At 34.2% G+C, this 22,789-nt stretch overlaps 2 protein-coding genes across 3 annotated transcripts in view; one reads left to right on the top strand and one right to left on the bottom strand.

The window, feature by feature from the left end:
• The window catches only part of CEP85L (centrosomal protein 85 like), a 154,503-nt gene that overhangs the window by 87,683 nt on the left and 44,031 nt on the right, over positions 1-22,789 (bottom strand). For both annotated transcript variants that reach the window (XM_049654252.1, XM_049654251.1), the window contains exon 3: positions 17,062-17,849. In XM_049654252.1, coding sequence (XP_049510209.1) covers positions 17,062-17,849 — 788 coding nt within the window. The remainder of the gene's footprint in view (positions 1-17,061; positions 17,850-22,789) is intronic.
• Positions 1,044-12,829, top strand: PLN (phospholamban). The gene is made up of 2 exons (XM_049654255.1): positions 1,044-1,179; positions 9,534-12,829. Exon 2 carries the CDS (start codon positions 9,634-9,636, stop codon positions 9,790-9,792), a length of 159 nt encoding a protein of 52 aa, XP_049510212.1. The 5' UTR covers positions 1,044-1,179; positions 9,534-9,633; the 3' UTR covers positions 9,793-12,829.

The following is a 22,789-nucleotide window of genomic DNA, read 5'->3' on the forward strand; positions in this document are numbered from 1 at the left end:
AAAATAATGCATAGCTTTTCAAATGAATTATTTCCCAGCTCTATTCTTAAACTGTTCTAGAAACTTCATATATCATTCCATTTACTAAAATTTCATTTGTATAGTAATTTTCATGGGAACAACTGATGCATTAAATGAGTCGATCCTTTCAGAAAAATTACACAACTTAAATGTCTAACAAAATGCACGTCTATTTTCAATAAAGTATCATTAACTAGGATGCCACTGATTAGGAATCTGATTATTTCATTTTTAGCAGAAAGTTACTCTTGACACTGTCTGAGCTTATTAAAATTTAATATTTTATGGTAGTTGAATGCAGATGCTAAAAATCTTCAATTCTGAAATTTGCAAAGTGTAACTTTTCCTGGGGTAATATACATCAGTTTAAATATGATAATTATTGTTCATAAATATATTGTTAAAGCTCTAACTGAAGAAAACACAAATTAAATAAATACACGTATTAGTTCTTATCTTAACTGTATGATAAGCTATTTTTTTAAACTGAAATCAGTAGCCTGGGTTTCTCGCACACACTCCATCCCATATACATAGTGGTATGAAGAAAGAAAACTAGATAGTAAAAGGTATAAAATTTCATCCTGTGAAAATGTTTAATTACTGTATGTTAGGAACTAGCATTATGAAACTATAGTATTAGAGCAATAGCAGTAACAACACAATGAAAGTTGTTTGACTTAAGCTAGTAATATTATCACTTATTAAAATTCCTACATATCTATTTTAGTTCCTCAACATTATCACCATTAGTACACAATTATTTCTAAGCCTGAAGATTCATGAATCTTTAAAAGGAGCTTTATACTACTGAAAACTTAGGTTGGTTTTGTTTTGTTTTCCATTTATCTCCCATATACTTTTTAAAACTACAAGCAAAAAAATGTGGCACAAAGTGTTAATGACCTTTCCACACCTAAAGTAAGATAAATGACATTCTAAAAAGTTTGGTTGTGATAAGACTATGGCTAACCAATCATAACTTCAGAATGCTTGTGTGACATCATAAAGACCTCCCTAGAATACTTTTCCTCCTACACCTACTTCAATTGTTCCCAGAAGTCTGGTAACAGAGTCAGAAAACTTTCTAACTAAACACCGATAAGACTTCATACAACTCACAATACTCTCTATATTGTGATCATCACAACAGCCAAGGTAAGAAAAAGATTTCACTGATTTTGGTCATTCTTGCTTTCTAATATTCAAAATTACTTAACTTTTTCAAAACTTAATCATATTTTATAAATTTCAGTTCAAAGGTTAAATAAAATGCTTAATATGACAAAAACCTTAATCTCTAAATAAATGCATATCCGTTGAGCGACAGTAAACAAGATTTAAATTTAAAATAACAAGGGTTGCATCATCTTTGACCCTGGTTATTGGTTTATCATTTTTGACTTTTTTATTTTGCTTTTCAAAAATGAATTTCTGCCAACTAAAATATCTTTCAATTATGTTACCCTATTTAGTGGTAGTGGAGATTTTATTTCTTCACGCAAAAACAATGGCTTCATCTTGATATGTTACTGTGCTGAAAACCAGGATAGGACTGGGCTTCTATTTGCATCTGTGATACTATGAACAGTCATGTGATTATAAAACATGCACATTGCTGGCATGACTATTCCAATATTATGATTCCTTACAGTAGATATTTAATAGAGTTTTAAACAATATAAAACAACCTACCTTTAAAATGTGTTTAAACACTTTTTCCCTCTCTATAAAGTCCACTAAACTTTTAACAAACACTTCTAAAAAGAATTCTAAGATTTAATAAATTCGGTTACTTATATGAAATCCAGCGTTATATCATGAGTAACAAGTTTAGAAAATTTTAAACACCCATCAAAAACACATGTAAAATTAGGGAATACTAATTCAGCATTTTTTTTTTTAAATAAAGAGACATTACTTTGGCAGAATATTCCTAAGTATCTCATTTGAGTTAATTTGATAAAATGTTTATTCTGCCTATTAATAATGAACATGCTGTTATCAAGTTACCATTCTCCATGGTTTCTCATTATTCTATCCTGCAATTAGAAGGGGGGAATGACAAGGGAGAAAGAAATTTTAAAAATGCCCAGAAATGAAGATGATTCAATAAATTTTATGACCTCTGTTTGAATTCCACTTACTCTTGATATTACCAATCCTCAGTTTAACACACAAAATGTGTCTTCCTTCTTAAATCTCTGCCAGGACACAAAGAGTATTACATCGATTTTATCTCATTTTTATTTTCATATGTATGCCACAAAATAAAATTTACCTCTAGAATTCTAAGTTCTTATGACAAATATTAACTCTATTGCTTTTTACAGAAAAGAACTTATAATTCCACAAGCAGAATTCCTTCAGACATGCAAAAACATTTCTAATTTTTGTCTACCACTGAGGTACTCTAATTGTCTCTCATTATCTTTATACTCATAAAATGTTTTTCCTTTGCTATCATATAAAAGTCACTTTGGTGCTGGTGTTTTATATATATATTTATGCATTTTTACACAAATACCTATCAAATTACATTCTCACACTTCAAATGAGATATTCACGAGCTCTTTTATGATACCAGAATTTTACCACATCACATATTACTCCAAAAAGTTAATACTTTCTAGAAAGAGCACAAATTCTGCTATTAAAGCTATCCTTAGATTAAAAATGTGTACAGGTTAATAGAAATCACACAGTTACTGTGATTGTTGTTCAAATTTCAAACATAAATGCCCTACTGCCAGACATTTTGTCCCAATTTATCTCTATCATAAGGTGAAATTTAAGTACTGCTTTTATTGCTGAAGACAGGATTTTTAAAACTAAGGGCTAAAAAAAAAAGTATCAGATGAAATAGAATAGCAGAAATATGAAGGATGTTTTTAAATTATGAAAAATGTTTTAAAAACGTGAAAAAGCTAAAGTTAAGTTGCTTTACTAAGTAAGTTACTATCATTTCCTAAAACGCAAATATCAAAATGTTTTTGACAGTGGACATAAAGGAAAATAATATTCTAGAAAAAAGTGCATTTGGTTATATATTTTTATATGTTATTTCTTGTTCTAATTAATTGGAAATAGAACATCTGTATAAACAAAATATTTGTATAAAAATTTGTAAAAAAATAAACATTGTAATGTATTAAATGTATTATGTCATATATTGTGTAATGTGTTAAATTATTTAATACATTAAATGTTTAAGTAAAAATTAAATGTAAAGATTAGATTAACTCTCTAAGTTAGACTGTATATTTATTACCAATTCTAGAAATAAAGAGAGTCCATTAAAACTTCCTTCTTTATTATTGAACAATCTTCTAAATGTACTGCTGTATACAAATATTTCATTTGATCCTTTTAACTCCCTGTATGTTTGGTGCTGCATCTCTATTTTACAAATTAGGAAACAGATGCAAAAAGGTGAATTACAAGGTCACAAAGCTAGGAAATGGTGGTACCTTGGCAGGAGCCAAAATTTTAGAACTCTAAACCACATGCACATCACATCCACTGATCAACATGGCTTAAAAATACATCATGACATTGGCAAAGCAAAATAAACTAAAAGACTTCAAATACTGTTTATGGTACTCTAAATGTAAAGTTAGAGGACACAAACTTCTATTTCAATTTGAAACCACTCCATTTCATTTAAAGCCATTTTACACATGGGGCATTATACCCTTAAAAACCTATATAATATCCTCCTAATCACTTTTAAAGTCAGGGATATTAGAAAGTTATAGATATCCTTGTTATTAAGCAATAAACCATGGAAGGCAAAACTCAAAATAACTGCACAGGCTTTAAAAACAATGTAACATGCTACAATCAATGTTTCCTTTTATTTAATTTGTTTCATTCCCAAAATATTCATGCCTTTAATCTATTTAGCCTATATACCTAAAAACTAAGTTTAATTTCTCAAAACTTTTCACAAAAACCACAGTTCTGTACTATATTCCAGTTCCAATATTAAACCCTTACCTTTCCTCAATTTCATTACTGACCTCCTCACACTCTACCATTTAAAGTATTCCACCTCATTTATTGTGAAATGCTTGAAGAGAGGAATCTTGCCTTGTTATTTATGCTATGAAAATGACTCACTTAAATCTACACAGTGAATTAACACTGCTGGTCAGAGCAGCAAAGGAATAAACCTAAAGGTTAATAATCAAGGAAATAATCTATCTAAATTACAATTACGTAAATCAGATAATACATAGTCTCTCTGAACATTTCTAGAAATTGTACTTCAATATTCTTACCCTACATAATTCTGAAGCATGTATTACCAAATAAACACGTGAAAATGAAGCCTGGGCCTATGGCTCCCCTCAAGTACATTCACAGTCAACTGAGGACCTCTAGTGCTTTTATAAATGTACTCCACCTCAAGGACTTAAAAAAAAAAAAACAAAAACAAAAACAAACAAACAAACAAACAAAAAAAACCCAATTCACTCAGATTAGTGGGGGTATATTTAACTGGCATTCATTTTTCCTTAAAACTTCCCCCTACACTCCCTTCACACATCTTTTCCCCCAAAAGAAGAATCTGAAGTCTCAACTACTACAGGGTTAAAAAGAATACTTTAACTGTGACTAAATTAATTTTAACATAATAAACAGATAACAAGGACAAGCTTACAGGCAAAATAGCAACAGCAATGTGACAATTTCAAAGAGAAAAATCTCTCCATGCTGTTGTTCAACGGATCTTCCCCAAGGCAGAGCTTTACAGTGATAATGTCATTATGGGGTCAACTTAGAGGTTGAGATTTTTATATTTACACAATTCTTTCCATAACTAGGCAGAAGCAGCCTGAAGATTCTTTAAGATAGCCAGTGTGGACCAACAAAGTTGTGGAATATTGCTGCCACAAAGTAACTTCAAACAGAACCTCCAAGTTAGGCAATCTCAAACGGAAAAGTATTTCACCAAAGTGAACTTCTGGATGCCAACAGATTGATTATGATTCTAATGACGAACTGTCCTGATTTAATTCAACAAGTCAAAAAAATGCATACACAATCACTTCCAGATTATCTGTGAAAATGACAGCAAAGAGTAAGACAAAATAAAACCCCAAAATAATCTTAATATACATAGGTCTAATCTTCTGAACCAATTACATGGGAAAAATTCTTAGAAAGTATCTGTCAGACTATAGCGTTGGAATACTTGAATTTACTGGGAAAATATGCACAGATTTACTAAATGAATAAGCAGCCAAAAAGGAAGCAAAATTCTGAATTCCACAAATATAAAGAATCTCAGGAATTTAGGGTTTCAGCAGAGAAAGCACCCCCAAACAACTGAAGTTCAGAAAGTCATGCAAAACACGGAGGGTGAAGATTACTGCTTACCATACACAGCATTGTTAAGGCTTCAATGTCCTAGCAAGTAATAAAGCAGACCACTAAAAGTTTTCCAGTCTACTGAGACTGAGGATTGTTTTGCACAAGAACGTATCTCATATATTAAGAAATAGGAAACACCACAAAGTTAGGACCCCTGCAGAAGCTGACACAGTACCTTCCATCCAAAATGTTGCCTACCACGGCATATTAGTTGAAAGATTAGCATCCCATGTGGTTTGTCTCTTTCCTTTTTCTACTTCAAAGAAACAGAGTATTATCTTGAACTTGACAGTCTTTACTTCTCAATTTCACTTTTTTGAGCAAATCAGGAAAAGTGGACAACCAAAAACTTTATAAATCCTACAAAGAATAGTAGAGTTATTCTTCCCATTCCTCTAAAAATTAGAATAGATCCCACAGACATACAACAAAATACTCTGTGGGTAATCTTCTGTCTAAAACTCCTATCAGAGTATTTCATAGTTTGAATATTCTGATTCTAGGGCCTGGGTGATGAATTAACTTTTAAAGTGTTCTATTCCTGCTGTCCCAAACAACTAATCCACACATTTCTTTTAAAAAGGGGAGCAGGGCTAATTTCTATCTCCATTGCTACTGGTGCCAGATGCAAGTTCACAACTTCCCAATACAATCTCTTTCTGATTATCCTAAATTAATGAAACTACTTTTTCTATGCCTTCCATCAAGTATTACTCCATTACCAGCTAAGGAATGGAAGGGTAAAAAAGACTGTAGGAGTTCTACCCTCATAGGATGTTGTGAGTGCAGAGAAAAGAATGGTAAACACCTGACAACCATGTCATAAATTATGATGCACGGAAGGTCACAGACAACTCTAAAGATAGGATTGTTCTGTTGCCACACAGCTTTTCAATTTTCAATGTGCGACAGGAAGACCCATCTTATAGGGATGAATTCTGGCTTAATTATCATCATACATATTTTGGAAGTTCAGTAGAATCAGGACTCAACACATTTCAGGTTGTGCACTGGGAAATCAATCAGGCCCAATAAACTGAAGACATACAACTAACATTTCAGTATATAAAGCAGATTTGGTTTTGGTTTTAGCATAAGATTCTAAGCAGCTACAAATTAGTTTAGAATAACGACATATTTCTAAGTTTGACAGGAAACGACACTATTTTTGATTATTGGCTTTACACTCAATTTGTTTTCAGGAACATAGCTGCCTGTTGCCATGATATCATCTTTAAAGCGTATTCATCATACTTTCATCAGCAGAGTTCATCTTTCTAGGGCCTGTTTATATTTCACAAACACCAAATACCAATCTGAACAAAGCCTTGTTCAGGTTAATGTTAATATTAACAACAACTTATGTAAGCTGTAATCCTCTGAGCTTCATTTTCTTCATCTGTAATAGAGACTTGAGAAGAATATTGGAGATTATGTGTTCAACTACCAAATTCTGTTATTCTAACTGGTTAATCTGTTAGCCACAGCACTAGAAAATTAACAATCTTCTGGAAACAGTAAAGTAAATCATAAGAATTCCTTGTTCAACTTCATTGATTTATTCAAATAGTAACAATCATGCACTGCATACTAGAACACAAAATAAACATGTGGTTCCTTATACTCGTGAACTAGAAGCCTACTTGTGGGCAAGGACATGTAAATAAAAATTGTAGCACTGTTGAAATAGGTAACACTAAAACCCGACTGAAAACCAGCAGAGGTGACAACCAATTTTACCTTAATGAGTAATGGAAAGTTTCATTAGGAAGTGATATTTAAACTGGGCCTTAAGGATCAACTGAAGTTTGCCTGGCAAAGAATCAAAGGTAGACCGGGGGGGTGGAGGGTAGACATTCCAGGCAAAGCCAGAACAACATGTGCAAAAGACAGAATCAAAAAAGGCAATGAAGTATTTATGGAAAGGTGACATGTTTCATGTGACTGAAGTACACTCATCAAAGTGTCAGGGTAGGGAATGACTCGTGTATACACATTTCATGAGGAACAACTAGACAGCTTCTTCCTTTTCCATGTTTTATCTCAAAATAATTTACATTCAGAATTTTTAGACCATTTAAGTTGTGGGACTTCACAGATATAGAAGTTCAAATAGGGATGACCAATGTTAGTTCGCATTCCTTTCTTAACTATTCTGTTATATATCCTCTTACAAACTACTCAAATACATAAAAGAATTAATAACGGGATCCTCCCCACCATTACCCAATAGTATAAATTCATTATATCTATAACACACAAATAAATATAAGCAGGAAAAAACTTTAAAAATTCATTTTCTTTAAAAAAAAAAAGCTTTTATTCCTATAGTATTTTATCTGAGGAATTCAAACAAAAGTAATTAAATTAAATAAACATATTTAAGCTGCTCTAAAATCTACTAAGTAGAGGGGTGTTATAAATTAACAGCCACTGGTGTGGGACAGTGAGGAATATATGCTACAAACATACATATGCCGGAGAAACACAGGCTGTAACCAAGTCTTTAAGAGAATGAAGTTTGATGTTAGTAAGTTGTTTGGATCTCCTCACTACACACCAATACCAGAAAGGAGGCCAGAGCCTACAGCCAAATGAAAACCCAGTCTAATATATGATTCAAACCTAACAGAGCCAAGATGAGGTACCAGAACTACAGAATGTAACCATATACCACACGGTTTTTTGGGAACACGAAATGCCTCCTTCTCCCTGATCATGCCTAAAATATATATTCCCCTCTCCCATTCTTTTAGTTCTCCCCTCTGCTCTCTTCAGCACTGGTCTCTCTCAGAAACGGAGCTTACTGGTTGAACTGGGTTTTCACATGATGTATACAGATTAGGGAGAAAATGAAACCTGGAAGCTGGGGAAGGTGGTAATATCTTGATCAACAGCTACATAACAACAAATGTTAACAGCCATGATCTCTGGGCAGTTGATTATGGTTATATTTTATTCAAGTTCTAATTGTTCTTGTTTCAAAATTTATATAGAAATATCCTAATTGACAATAAAATATCCCCAAATCTTTGTAAACTATTATCTCCAGACATTCAATTTATAGTTAATTTCTAATCTCCAATTTTTCTATAATAATGCATTAAGTTTTATTTTGTCTCATTAATTACCACAATTAATTAGGCAGAATAATTTATGGAAGCTCTGAAAAAAAGCAAACGGAAACCACTGCTCTTGAGTACAGGCCATTTCTAAATAACAACTACGTAGGGGCACCTGGGTGGCTCAGTTGGTTAAGGGTCCAACTTCAGCTCAGGTCACGATCTCACGGTCGTGGGTTCAAGCCCCACATCAGGCTCTGTGCTGACAGCTCAGAGCCTGGAGCCTCCTTCAGATTCTGTGTCTCCCTCTCTCTCTCTGTCCCTCCCCGCTTGCACTCTGTCTCTCTCTCAAAAATAAACATTAAAAAAAAAATTTTTTTAATAAGAACTGTGTACACAGTGAGATAGTGATGGTTTTATTACTATGCCTTCTGAGCCTGACAGTCTTCAGTATTTAATACCGTCTTGTTAAAACGTAACTCAAGACAGCATATGCTACAAAACTATAAAATCATAAAAAGGAATGACAAACATTTGAATCTATAGTTCTGATAAAAGACTTCTCATTTATTTTATTTTGGACTAAAATCAACATCTGGAAAATAATTTATTGTATGCATTTCTTTTTATCAGATTTTCTCTGAAGCTATCAATGCACTAATGTTCACAACAATAATGCTCTAAGAGAAATAGTCTTAATAAAACTATGTATGTGAGAACTTTTGCTCAAGGGAATAATGGAAAATGAGCTGCACCCTAAACCTAACTATACTGCTAGTCATTTTGAGAGGAGGAGGCAAAAACTGCAGTCATTAACACTCCGAACACAAGACGAATGAGACATCACGGTGACCTTACCAAAAAAGACCCACACTCAGGACAGACATAGGGAAACACGTATGTGCGTGTGTGTGTGTGCATGAATATTTGATGTCATATCAATATATGCATATTTGATGTCATAAATACAAATAACAATGAAGACAAATTAATAACAAAATTGTGTTTTTACCTGTTCAGAGAATAGGTTACACGTATGATCCTAATCCATTCACTATTTTATCATTCCAGGCTACCTAACGGAAGACAGTGATTGAGCTCACAACTGGCTGCCAGCTTTTCCCTTCCTCTTCACCATTTAAAACTTCAGACTTCCTGCTTTCCTTGCATCATGGAGAAAGTCCAATACCTCACTCGCTCTGCTATAAGAAGAGCTTCAACCATTGAAATGCCTCAACAAGCACGTCAAAATCTCCAGAACCTATTTATAAATTTCTGTCTCATTTTAATATGTCTCTTGTTGATCTGCATCATTGTGATGCTTCTCTGAAGTTCTGCTGCAATCCCCAGTGATGCAACTTGTCACCATCAGCATAAAATCTGTCATCCCATGAAGAAGGGGAAATACTACATACCAGACCACTTCCTAAGTAGAAGAATTTCTTTGTGAAAAGGTCAAGATTCAGAACAAAACAATTGTTAGCAAATGTATTCATCTGTGGGATCTTGTAAACATGAAAGGAGCTTTATTTTCAAAAATTAACTTCAAAATGACTATAAGTGTGTATAATGTAACTATCAAATTCCTCTACCGAGCTTGTAAGTTTCTATCCCAAATTTCTTCTGAGGATGAACTAGAAGTTTAGTTTTGAAACTGCACTGTTAACCCGTTCACTTCACCTATAAAGCATTAGCTTCACTTTTTGGGGTAAATGTATATTGTACTGCAAAAGCCTCTCCGATGTTTAAGTATTTTTCAGGTTTTCACCAAGTTTGTACCAAAATAATCACTCAAATGAAGTGTCATCATTTGAAATAGCCTATGGATTCCTCACATCATTTACTTTTGTTATTATCATTCAGAAGTCTTTGTAGTAACTCTCAAAACCTACATTTTAAAACAGAAATTGTATTCTTTCTCTACACTACACTAAGATTTTTAAGCTTTATGAAAAAGAAATATGAAAAAGCAAGGCCATACGCTTACATAAATAAAATTTCTCTTAATTTTTTCAAAGAATTACAGAATTCTAGTATACATAGGCTAACAATAAATCTGTCCTCTCTAGTACATTATGATCGTCAGATGAGAACTACTGGTTAATTTAACAGCTGATAGTATAATTAGCCATAATTATTAATACACTACTAGAATCTAACCTTAATTTAAGGCACTACAGTTGATCATCTGAGTACATAACTTACTACACTATGTCTTTTGAATCATGAAAGCTTAACACTTTAGAATGATTTTATAGATTGTCTTCTATTCTAACCTCATACTCAATGTAGGCAAGGAAAATAATTTTTAATAAAAGAAAAATATATTATTTAAAGCATTTAAAAAATAAAAATTTGGGTTCCCCCAAATTAATTATTTGATCACATTTTGACACAAACTTCTTGTCCTGTTTATTAAGAGGATATAGCTATTTTCCTTAATCTATCAACCAGATGGTCAATACCTACCTACTTGGTAGGCCATTCTACCATGCTAAATTATAAATCCAGCAATGCTAATCTACAATTATGTTCTTGCTGAATACATTTTCAATTTCCCCTGTGATCATTTAAAAATACCTTCCAACTCATAATGGAAGTTAAAAAAAAAAGTGGTGTTGGAAAATATATTCACCAAAATGTCATGATTTAAGTAATTTGACTCAGTTTAAAATTAGGCCCGAAGTAATTTATACCTATACTGCATAATACAATAATTTTAGCTTCGATTCAAGACATATTACTAATATAGCAATTACTAAAAGAGTAGAAAACACACAATTTACTGACTTGCCAAAATGAGGTTACTAAAAGAATTTGAAAAGTCAGTATACCAACTCTGGTTTGTAGTACAAGTGCTACTAACAGTGTGGTCTAGGAGACACTGCTTTTTTCTGGGCATCTGAGAGGTACTGGAGATGGGGAGGGAGACAGTTTTGGTTCACTGATATCTGAGAAAAGAGGAAAAAGGGATCTCATACTGACAGGGAGATTTCTTCAGCAAAGCCTCATCTATGGGCTGGAAATCCCTAACATCAATTAAAAAGCTTATAAATAACAAGCAATACATTTACCTCACTGGTGTCAGTAATTACTTATGAAAAAAGTAACCAAGTTCTATTATTAGCTGCACTGATCTTAAAAATAAGTGGAAAATTCGAAATGCCAAATTTTATGCCTTCCATTATATTGTTCTCTCTAACATCAACATCAAACTATATATAAAATGTGAAGTCATGGGGTTTTTCCTAAGTAAAACAGAAGTAAGTTTTTTGTTTTCATTCTGCCCTTAACAGAAATTAAAACCTTTTTCTTGAAAATTACAGAATACTGTAACTCAGACTATAAAGAACAAAAAGCTATTCTTTAAATGGAACTTATTTATTCTGTTTATCATGATATGTAAAGAGTAAGAAATAATAAAACAATGTATTTAAAATTTTTTAAATATCAAATGTTCTTTCTCCTGTAGAATAAATTCTACTCTTAATTTACAGGGTACTAAAAATGAACCAATTTTTCAATGTTTAATGTTCCTTTTATACTTTAGTTGGTTCAAAATGTTTGTTTAATGTAAACCACCTACAATAAAAAGAACTGTTTTGAACTCGGTGAAATCTCTCTTTAATAAACTCATAATTGATATGACCATAAAACAATCTAATTATAAGTAGTTTTGATCTTGTAGGTTTTCAGTGGCTTTTCTCAAATAAAATAAGATCAAGATTTCCTGATACAGACACAAGAGGGCAGACCTACATAAAGTAATGAATTTCCTATTGTCTAGATTTTTACTTCTCCTTTTGATTATTTTTTAGACTTCAGGCAAAGTGGGAAAATAATAAATTTTCAGAAAATATTTGCTCTGCCGGTAAGTAAAAGCACAACTTTAAAATGCATAAAATTATATGCCAATACCATGTAGAAAAATTGAAAGGTTAAACTCAAACACATTACTAATTTACTACAGCATGTATACAAAACCAATTATATGCTTTTTAGCTACCTATTAAATGTATCACAATCTCACATCCTAACTATTTAGACTGTCATAGGGTCCACATCTTTCAATGCACAGTTACCTTTTTTTAACAATAAAAACAAACAAAAAATTAAAGATAAACAATACAAAAATAAGAAAAAAAGAAAACTTTTTTTTCATAGTATGTAATAGAGTACAAAAAACACTCTCATGTTAAAAATAAAACTTTTTCAGGGGCGCCTGGGTGGCTCAGTGAGTTAAGCCTCCAACTTCGGCTCAGGTCATTATCTCACCTATCCCGAGTTTGAGCCCCACATCAGGCTCGCCGCTATCAGCACAGAGCCCACTTGCGATCCTGTGTCTCTCTCTCTCTCTCTCTCTCTCTGCCCCTCGCTGACTCGAGCTCTCTCTCTCTCAAAAAAATAAATAAATAAACAAACATTTAAAAAAAGGGGGTGCCTGGGTGGCTCAGTCAGTTGAGCATCCGACTTCGGCTCAGGTCATGATCTCACAGCTTGTGAGTTCAAGCCCCATGTCGGGCTCTGTGCTGACAGCTCAGAGCCTGGAGCCTGCTTCGTATTCTGTGTCTCGCTCTCTCTCTGCCCCTAACCCACTCACATTCTGTCTCTGTCTCTCTCAAAAATAACCATTAAAAAATAATAAAAAAATAAAATAAATAAAACTTTTTTCAATCTCTTATCATGTTAAACAAAAACCAAGTCATTTCACTTTAAGTCACTTGATCAAATTTTTATTTACATTTTTGATTTATATAAATTTTCAAAAATGTTGAAATCATTAGGTGTCAATATCTTGGCTGATCAAGCCCCTGCATGATTCAATTAGGAAGAAAATCCTATCTTCCTCTTTTTAATAATTGCAACCCAGAACTTAGAAACATCCTAGGGAATAAAGGAGAAAAAAAGAATAAACAACTTTGTCCATAAAGAGTCCATTTCTTCACTACTACCTGAGAGATGCACTGTGAGCTTATAGGAACCCAATGGATACTGTTTTATACAGAGGTATACAATTTCCATTCCCATCCCATTCCCCTGCTCCCCACAAAAGAAATAAAAGAGGGACATAGTAAGGGATACATTCTCTCCAAAGAGAAGACAAGACTTTGTTGTTTGTTTTTCTCTTCTATCATAGTCCTTGTAGGGTCAGAGAGATTTGGGGAAGGGTGACAGGAGAGGGACAACATAGTACAGAGAAAAGACCCAAAGACAGTTTGCACATGGAGGTGTATATATATTCTAACCACCTCAAGGCACAGATGGCTTCTCTTCATTCACAAAGGAAAACGTTTCAGAGTACTATACTACCTGCACTCTGATTTAGCAGGAAATCATGGGAAGCAAGGAACAGCTTGAGCATTAGACTGCGAGGCTAAGTCAATGATTATCCCTAAGAAGAGCAAAACTTCCGCACTACAATAGTAACCTTTTGAGGGACAAAAGCAGTGGAAAAAAAACCTGTTAAGATCAAATGAGATAAGCTAAAGTTCTATATAAATGTATGGTGGTATTAGATTGTGACTCTCAGCCAAATTCCTTTCCATAGTTGTAAAAACAGGGTTTTTTCATAGTGAGAGTTTAGCAGTTGTGCTTGCAAATCATACACATTCTCCCAATTTATCAGATGGACCAATCCTTATTACGGCTCTTCCCTTTATATAAAAATTAGACTAAAAGGAAGTCAAATTTTTTTAAGTCTTTTAAGAAACAATTAAGATGAGAACTTTTATAATAAAGACAGCACTTGGAGGCTCCAAGGAGAAGGCACTGAAGACTTCTTCTGTAGTAGTCCAAGAAGGGAATAAAAGAAGTGATCATTTAAACATAGCAACTGAAGTGTCTTAAGTGTTCTTTACCTGGTTTCATCTTTCTACTACAAAACTTAAGAGCACTACAAAGAAACCATCCCAAATATGGTTAATCAAAAGGCAGGACATTCCAGGGCGCGTGCAACTTTTGCCCCTTTGTAGCCTGCTTCCTCTACATGTACTAGCGAGAAGATTTAAAAAGAAGTCTGAGGGGTGCTTGGGTGGCTCGGTCAGTTAAGCATCGGACTTCAGCTCAGGTCACGATCTTGCGGTCTGTGAGTTCGAGCCCCGTGTCGGGCTCTGGGCTGATGGCTCAGAGCCTGGAGCCTGCTTCCGATTCTGTGTCCCTCTCTCTCTGCCCTTCCCCCGTTCATACTCTCTCTCTGTGTCAAAAATAAATAAACGTTAAAAAAAAAAAATTAAAAAAAAAAAAAAAAGAAGAAGAAGAAGTCTGGCTCTACAGTGCACCTCCAAGCTCCCTAGCCTCTCTGCATTGCTTCAAGATTGGGAAAAACCTAGTTTACAGCAGAGGTTTCTCTGAGCAGAATGAGTGAATTAGGACTTACTTCTTTCAATTCAATTCATCCAATTTTCTCAGTTACCTTTCTATCATACCTACTAAGTTAGGTTATCACAACCTACTAAAGTTGTTCAGTTGTGAACAACTACAGTTCTGTGCAAAAATACCAGCTGGAAAAGTATATGCCTGATCCCTGTTCTCCTATAATCACAAAGCAGTTGAGAACTAAAATATAACAGGGGCGCCTGGGTGGCTCAGTCAGTTAAGCATCTGACTTCAGCTAAGATCATGACTCGGGGTTCATGAGCTCAGCCCCCAAGTTAGGCTCTGTGCTGACAGCTCAGAGCCTGGAGCCTGCTTCAGATTCCGTGTCTCCCTCTCTCTGCCCCTCCCCGTCGCATTCTGTGTGTGTCTCTCTCTCTCAAAAATAAAATTAAAAAACTTTTTAATTAAAAAATAAGATATAATAGTCTTTTAAAAATTACATTTCCTATCTTTCAATCACTTGAACTGATAAATCACAAGTCTAGTTAAATTGCTCTTTTCTGATTTGTAGTTCAGACATCATAATAATGCTTGTTTGGTTATGTGATTTGAATATACATAATCAAGACTATAAGCAGTCTTGCCCAAAACAAGAGTAAGGAAGGCACAAGGGCCGGGTTAAGGATTCTCCTGTGAATGTAGCACAACAGGGTGTGTGTACGTTTTGGGACTATACTCAGATTTGTGAGGTTTCTAGATAAGTGATCTCCTTATTCTTCCATAGAATATATTCCTTTAATCTTTATTATTTTTTATTAGTAGCAGTAATGAATAGTAATTTTAAATGTTTTCTCTAAGGGAAAGTTTGTAATTTCTGACAGAATTAATTTCAGAAAATTACTGTTTCAGTAATACTGTTTCAGAAAATACTGTTAATAAAAAATAGATGATAGAATTTACAGAAAATTCTACAGATAATTGCTTTCCCAGTTAAAATGAGCTGTGGAAATTATCTTGGAATAGAAAACATTTCCAGATCAAAAAAAAATGTACACATTTACATGTTACTTTAGGGGATACACACCCATTTTATTTATATGTGATATTTTATAAAGTGCTTTCCTCACTAACTCCCCAAAATATATGCACTTCTATATCCACTGCAGCTCTAATTACAACAGCCAAGACATGAAAGCAACCTTAAGTGCTCACTGATGATGACTGGATAAACAAAATGTGGTACATATACAACACAATATTATTCAGTCATTAAAAAAAAATGGAATCTTGCCATTTGTGACATGAATGTACCTTAAGGGCATTATGCTAAGTGAATTACGTCAAAGACAAATACCATATGATCTTTTACATGTAGAACCTTAAAAAAAAAAAAAAAATCACAGATATAGAGAACTGACTGGTGGTTGCCATGGGCTGGGGGTGAGCAAAATAGGTGAAGGGAATCAAAAGACAAACTTCCAGCTATAAAACACATAAGTCATGAGGTAAAAAACACCTAAGTCATGAGGATGTGACTTGTACAGCATCATATACACCATGATGACTATAATAATATAGTATTATATATTTGAAAGTTGCTAAGAGAAAATCTTACAAGTTCTCACAAGGGGAAAAAAAAATGGAAACTATGCATAGTGAGGGACGTTAACCAGACTTAAATTTATTGTTGGTGATAAGGTCACAAAACATACATAGCAGATCATTATGATGTAGAATTGACATATTCTACAATGTATTCTACAATACATATTACAATATGTCAATTATATCTCAAGAAAAAAAAAGAAGAAAGGGAAAAGAAACTAAGACCCAAAGAAATGAAGTATTAAATGACAGGTAGAAAATCATCCAGGTTCTGAATTTGATAGAACCAGAAATAAAATCCAAGACCTCATACTCCAGAATTACTGTTTTTCCAATTATACTGTGCCAGTCCCCATATCTGTTTCAAGTTTCTTTAAATTAAGTATATTTTTCTTTATTTTTATGCCCACTTAACAAATGAGAAGGAAAGTGAAAACTAAGTTAGGTACAAGATTTTAAATTTTCCATGTTAATCAGCCTCAAGTATTTGTTTCACTTTTATTTATCCAAACAATACTTTGGGAGTTTATACCTTTTATAAACTTGTAGCAACTTTTATAAACTTAGTAACTTGTAGCAAAGAGGAAAAACAAAACCATCTGTGTACGCTTACTGCAAGTGTGCTACTGTACTCATAACATCCACTGGAGGGAAGCAAACACTAGACTTTGAGCCATACCTGCACTGGTGTTTCATTTTCTTGTCGAAACTCTTCAATTTGCTGCTGTTGCCAAGGAGCTAAACTGTAAGAGTCCTCTGTAGTTCTATTTTCCAATGGGTTTGTCCGCAACTGCTCCGTAAGCCACATCTGTGTCCTCACAGAAGGCTGAATGGGGACTCCACCTACTGCCTGTTGACCAAGCAGTAAATATTTCGGAGGTTCAAAAGCCTCTGCATTTGTCATAATGGGCTTGCTTTCAGGTAAGGCACTGTATGTCATGTCTAAGGTCTGTCTCCTAAGGGTGGAGGAGGAAGCTCTAAAGTCGTCTTTGCTACAGCTCTCAAATTTATATTTGCAGTCCAGAGTTGACGATCGTTTTTTATTTATTTCCTTGTCTTCTAGTTTAAGCATCTCCATACTATTATGTAAGCAGCTAGGCCCAATTGTTCTTAGTTGCGAGGTTAAAACCTTGCCTCTCCCTGTCTTTTCCAAACCACTCCTTGACTCTTCAGTGTGTACAATGCCACCCTGGCTGAAGTTATCCGGGGCAGTGAGTTTGGATAAAGATGACCATTTCCGGAGGGGCCGGAAGTCCTTCATGTCTAGTGAAGAGTCCTGTTCTCCCCTACTGTGGTTTCCCAAAGCTTGCATGAGGCTAGTACTCCATTTTGAGCCATCTGACGTCAATGATTCCCTGTGTTTGGAAACTGTAGCGCTGGAGTTAGACGGCATGACATGGGCAGTAGGAAGAGTAACCAACGACCGACTAGGCTTAAAAGATAATGTGCCACTTGAAGTTGAATGATCTGGAAAGAGAAAAGAATGTCAAATTAGTTACAATTAATGGAGGGGGGGAAGGGTCTAAATGTGAAATGCCAAAACAAGTATCTGAATATGGTTTCCCAGCACAAGTTTTTCAGAGATGCTTTATCAAAATGAGTTTATTATCATTATGTTTACCTGAAATAAACCAAACATACTTTCAAATATTATTTTCTAAAAATGGATACACAATGGAATATATGCCCATTTACTATCTACTTACAGATGACGAAGGACTAGAAAACAGGTTTATAGTCACCTTATTTAATTATTTTTACTTTTTTAAAAGAAAAATCCATCTCCTCACTGAGAGGTCTTATTCATCATCCAGCCCAGAAATAACTTTACCAGAAAATGTATTTTTCATGGTCTTTCCTGAACTGTGGAAATCTATGCCACACTTAAACATTTTAGCACCTGCCCAAACTCTAATTCAAATCAGAAATATGGGTGGGATGCCTGAGTGGCTTAGTGGGTTAAACGTCCAACTCATGATTTCGGCTGAGGTCATGATCTTGCACTTCATGAGTTCAAGCCCCATATCGGCCTCTGCACTAAAGGCTGGGAGTCCGCTTGGGATTCTCTTTCTTTCCTCCTCTTCCCCCCTCCACTCACATACACTGGGTCTCTCTCTCTCCCTCCCTCAAAATAAATAAACAATGGAACATAATCAGAAAGCATTCCAGCAATATATTTGTGGATACAGAGTAATTCCTCCATTCCTAGTCGCCCTTAAATGGCATCATCAATGGTATGATTCCCAAGCTAGAACTCCTGGAGTCTACTTTAGATGGCTATCTTTCTCTGCACATTCACTAAATCCCTAAGTTGTAAGCCTTCACTTCCAAAATGATTACACAGCTATTGCCTTAGGTCAAGCCTTCCTGTGTTATTGTTCTACACACAGTAACAGTTTTAGAGGCTCCATGGAAACCCAAAGCACAAATAAAGACCTCTATATTCCATGAACTTACTATCAAGTTCCAAATTATCATCGAATGTGCCAACTTAAAATTAAAGATTATAAATTTTACCAGAGGAAGCTTCAAAATAGGATAGCAATTGAAAGTATGAGGGGAGAAGAGATGAGTAGTAAAAGGTAACCTTCAGAGTTTATTCTATATTTTCCATATTGTTTGGTACATTAGAATATATTTACTATTACTTGTTAGCACTGATATTGTTTTAAAGAAATAAAATTATGCAAAAAGAAATGATGAAAAGGTCATAAGAAAATTCACATGAGAAAGAGCTAGGCAGACTAATTCAAACAATGAAATTCCAGTAGGTCTTTACACAGAATTTCTTCACTTGGAGATAAAGAAGAAAAAATATTACAGATGGGAGAATACAAGCAAAAGTATTATAGTGAACACTTGTTCAACATGTTCAAGCTTTTCATCAGCTTCTGCAGAACCTTTTTATACTCATGAAAATTGCCACATTATTATAAGTCTAATCACATGAAATTAATTTTAGATCTCAAATTCCCAACATATTCTGCAACTATGATGCAGACATTAGAAGCACCAGCACAAGATTTCAGTTTGGAAGGGAGTCACTTAGAAAACAGGCTCCAGGTGGACCCACCATTTTTGGCTGGCATAGGCAACAGCAGAGGCATCGGCCTTCCACAATGGGAGCACCACCCCAGAAGGGCAGCAACTGGGCAGCACTGGTGCTTGGTGGGGCTAGAGAAGTGACAGTTCTCAGAAACGATTTGAGGCATATTACCTGTAAGTTTAACCTGAAGCCTGGTTCTCCAGCCTTCCCCCAAAATTCTATGAGGTACCAAACACCCTTAAATAAATTCTTCATCTTCTCAATCAGGTCAGCAAGCTTCTTTTGCTGATTAAGAACACTAACTGATCAGAGTATAAAGCCAGAAGAATGTAATTCCCGAAGTAAATAACAAATTATCCCATTTGTGTGTTGTATGCAGTGTCAAGAAAAGTTGCTCAAAGGTGAAAATTAACATTTAGAGTTAAGTATATTGCTCAAGATCACATAGTAAGGAGGGTCTTTCAGATACTGCAAACCTGTATCTAATACCAGTGGCTGAACACTAGGGTGGCAGGGTAGACTTCAGTCCTGCCCCCCCATACCCAATCTCCCATCAACTCCAATACACAATGTTAAGAAAGAAAAATCTTTTGTTTGTTATGCAAACCTCGTTTCAGAAAAATGTGCTTGATTCCCTCACTCCCTTTCCAACCAGTCTGACACATCTTAGGTCATACCTATACAGAAATTCTAGAAATGACAGTGCTTTCTTTGCATTATGTCATATTGCATGCAAACAAAATAAAGTGCCATGGAAATCTGAACTTGAACCATTAGATTCAAAGACTAGTATACTACACATTGCATCACAGCCAGCAAACTAAATTTTTTAAACAGAAAAAAAAAAAAAATTGCTCAAGGCAATTCCTGAAAGGTAAAGGTGAAACAGTTATGTAAGTCTTCAAATGCTCAGGTAAGGAAAGAGGTTGGCCTTCATTAAGCAAGAAATGTGATACCACTGAAAGTTTCCAAAGGAGTAACATGATCAAAACCATACTTAAAATGATTATTCCAATAACACTGTTGAGGATTAAAGCAAAATGATTAGCCACATGAAGATTAACAGATTACTATGGTAATCAATAGAAAAAAGGAAAGGAATATGCTACTAAAGGTCAGTTCTAAATAGATATAGGACAAACGTCACTAAAAGCCTATGAAATATCTGTATTAATACATTATAGTATTAAATCTATTTACCAACTATATAATTATGTGTATAGATACATAAACACACACGTTTGTGTCACTATTCCTAAACGAGTATTTGTATTAAAATCATTAAATATCTTTATTTTTTTAAGCTTATTAATTTTTGAGAGAGAGGGAGGAAAAAGGCATGAGCAGGGAGGGGCAGAAACAGAATCTCAAGTAGGCTCCAGGCTGTCAGCACAGAGTCTGAAGTGAGGCTCCCGGGGCTCAATGTTATGAACCATGATATCTATGACCTGAGCCAAAATCAAGAATCCAATGCTTAACTGACTGAGCCACCCAGGTGTCCTGAATACCTTTAAAACTAAAAAAAATTTTTTTTAAATTTTCAGTTATTTACATTGAAAAAAAGCTTAGTAAGTAAAGATAAAGTGTAAGGTTAAATGTAACAGTTTTAAAACTAATCTTTTTAGATTCAAATCCTGGCTCTCCCACTCAGTCACATGTGTTCAAACAACTTACTTAACCTCCTTGCATCACGGTCACCTCATCGATAAAGTAGACATGACAACAGTGAAGATTAAAAGAAAAAAATGGACAGAAAGGACTCAGAAGAATTCCCGGTACAAAGCAAAATGTTAATTATTATCACATCACTGAAATTGCTAAGTAAACATTATTCCATCATATAACAGACAAAAGAGTAAATATCCATACTATACAAGGAACTCCAATAAATTAAAACAAAACAAAACCTAACAAACCAATTTTAAAACAAGCAAAGGAAATTAGAAAGCAAATCACAAGAAATAAAAATAAATAATACATGTTAAAAAAAAACCCAGATGTTCAAACTCATTAATAGTTAAAGTGTGTTCCCTATTCTATTCATAAAATTATTAAAGGCTATAATATCCTACAATAATGGAATCATAAATTGCTATAGCATTTGAGAGAAGAGGGGCAATCTGTCTATATATATCAATATTTAAAATATGCCAGCATATAAGTGAATGTATGTAAATATGTATCTAGTCATGAGCAGAGAAATGGTATGAAAGAATACACCCCAAACTTAACAAAGGTACACCCTTGATCATGGAAAGAGGACATACAATGTCTTATTTTAATTTCTTTTCAAGGAGCATAACTTGACCATTTGGTCAAACTATTGCAAAGATGTTTTGGTTTGTGACCTCAAAGAGTTTAAGATATCTCAAATAACACTGTTACTTAAGTATGAATAATGTATCAGGTGACTGTCTCACTTTCCATGTCACAGCTGAAACCTCTGAGATCAGAGATCACTGCCTTGGCTGTTACTTATATCTGATAATGTGCTACTTTTCTGTCTTCCTGTGCTAGCTCAGTATTTCCCAACTGCATAGAAAATCAACAACTGGTGATAAAAACAAATTCCATATCAGACTAGCATTTACTCCTACAAATCTGAAAAAAATTGATATATACTATTCAAATATTACACAGAGGATAGAATTTATTCCTAAAAGTCACTTATCTGAAGTTCTCAAAATTTAACATACTAAAAGTTACCTGAGATGTCTGAAGCCCTATTCTAAGAGATCTTCATTCAGTTAAGGTAGAGAGGGGACCAGGAAATATTACTGCTCAGTAAGTGATTCTCTGTTCTATTCACTACAACATCATTCCATCTGGGTCTGATTCCAGTTCTGAAGCCTTCAAGCTTAAATATCCCAACCTCAACCATCACCAGTATCTGAGTTCTAGTGTAAAAACTTATTGACTGTGACTTTCACAATTCAGTACTGCCAAAACTAAGGATTAATTAAAGCTTAGTCTGTTCACACACATATGCACATACATACACATGCACATACAACATGAAATAATAAAGAAAAAAATAAAAATTTGATAGTATGAATATCTAGAAAAGGGACCATTATTTCTCAGAAAGGAGTCCAGAAAAATATTAATTTTAACACCTTAAAAATGTTATTTTGCCCTAATGAAACACAGGCAATTAGGGGTAGACAAAATACAATTCCTAACGTGCTTTATTATACTATCTAACTGTAGACACAAATCTCAAATGCAAGTTATTACAATGGCATCTGGGCCACATCTAAGTCACCACAATGAAATCTGAAACCAGCAGAGTGTAGTCCTTTTAAAAGCCAGAGGACTGGGTCTATAGCATTCACAGAGAGCATAGAACAGCTAATGGTTT

The sequence above is a fragment of the Panthera uncia genome, assembly GCF_023721935.1.
Source record: "Panthera uncia isolate 11264 chromosome B2 unlocalized genomic scaffold, Puncia_PCG_1.0 HiC_scaffold_24, whole genome shotgun sequence".
NCBI lineage: Eukaryota > Metazoa > Chordata > Mammalia > Carnivora > Felidae > Panthera > Panthera uncia.

Excerpts from the sequence above, each read along its gene's own strand:
- PLN (XM_049654255.1), top strand. The coding sequence starts at position 9,634 with ATGGAGAAAGTCCAATACCTCACTCGCTCTGCTATAAGAAGAGCTTCA.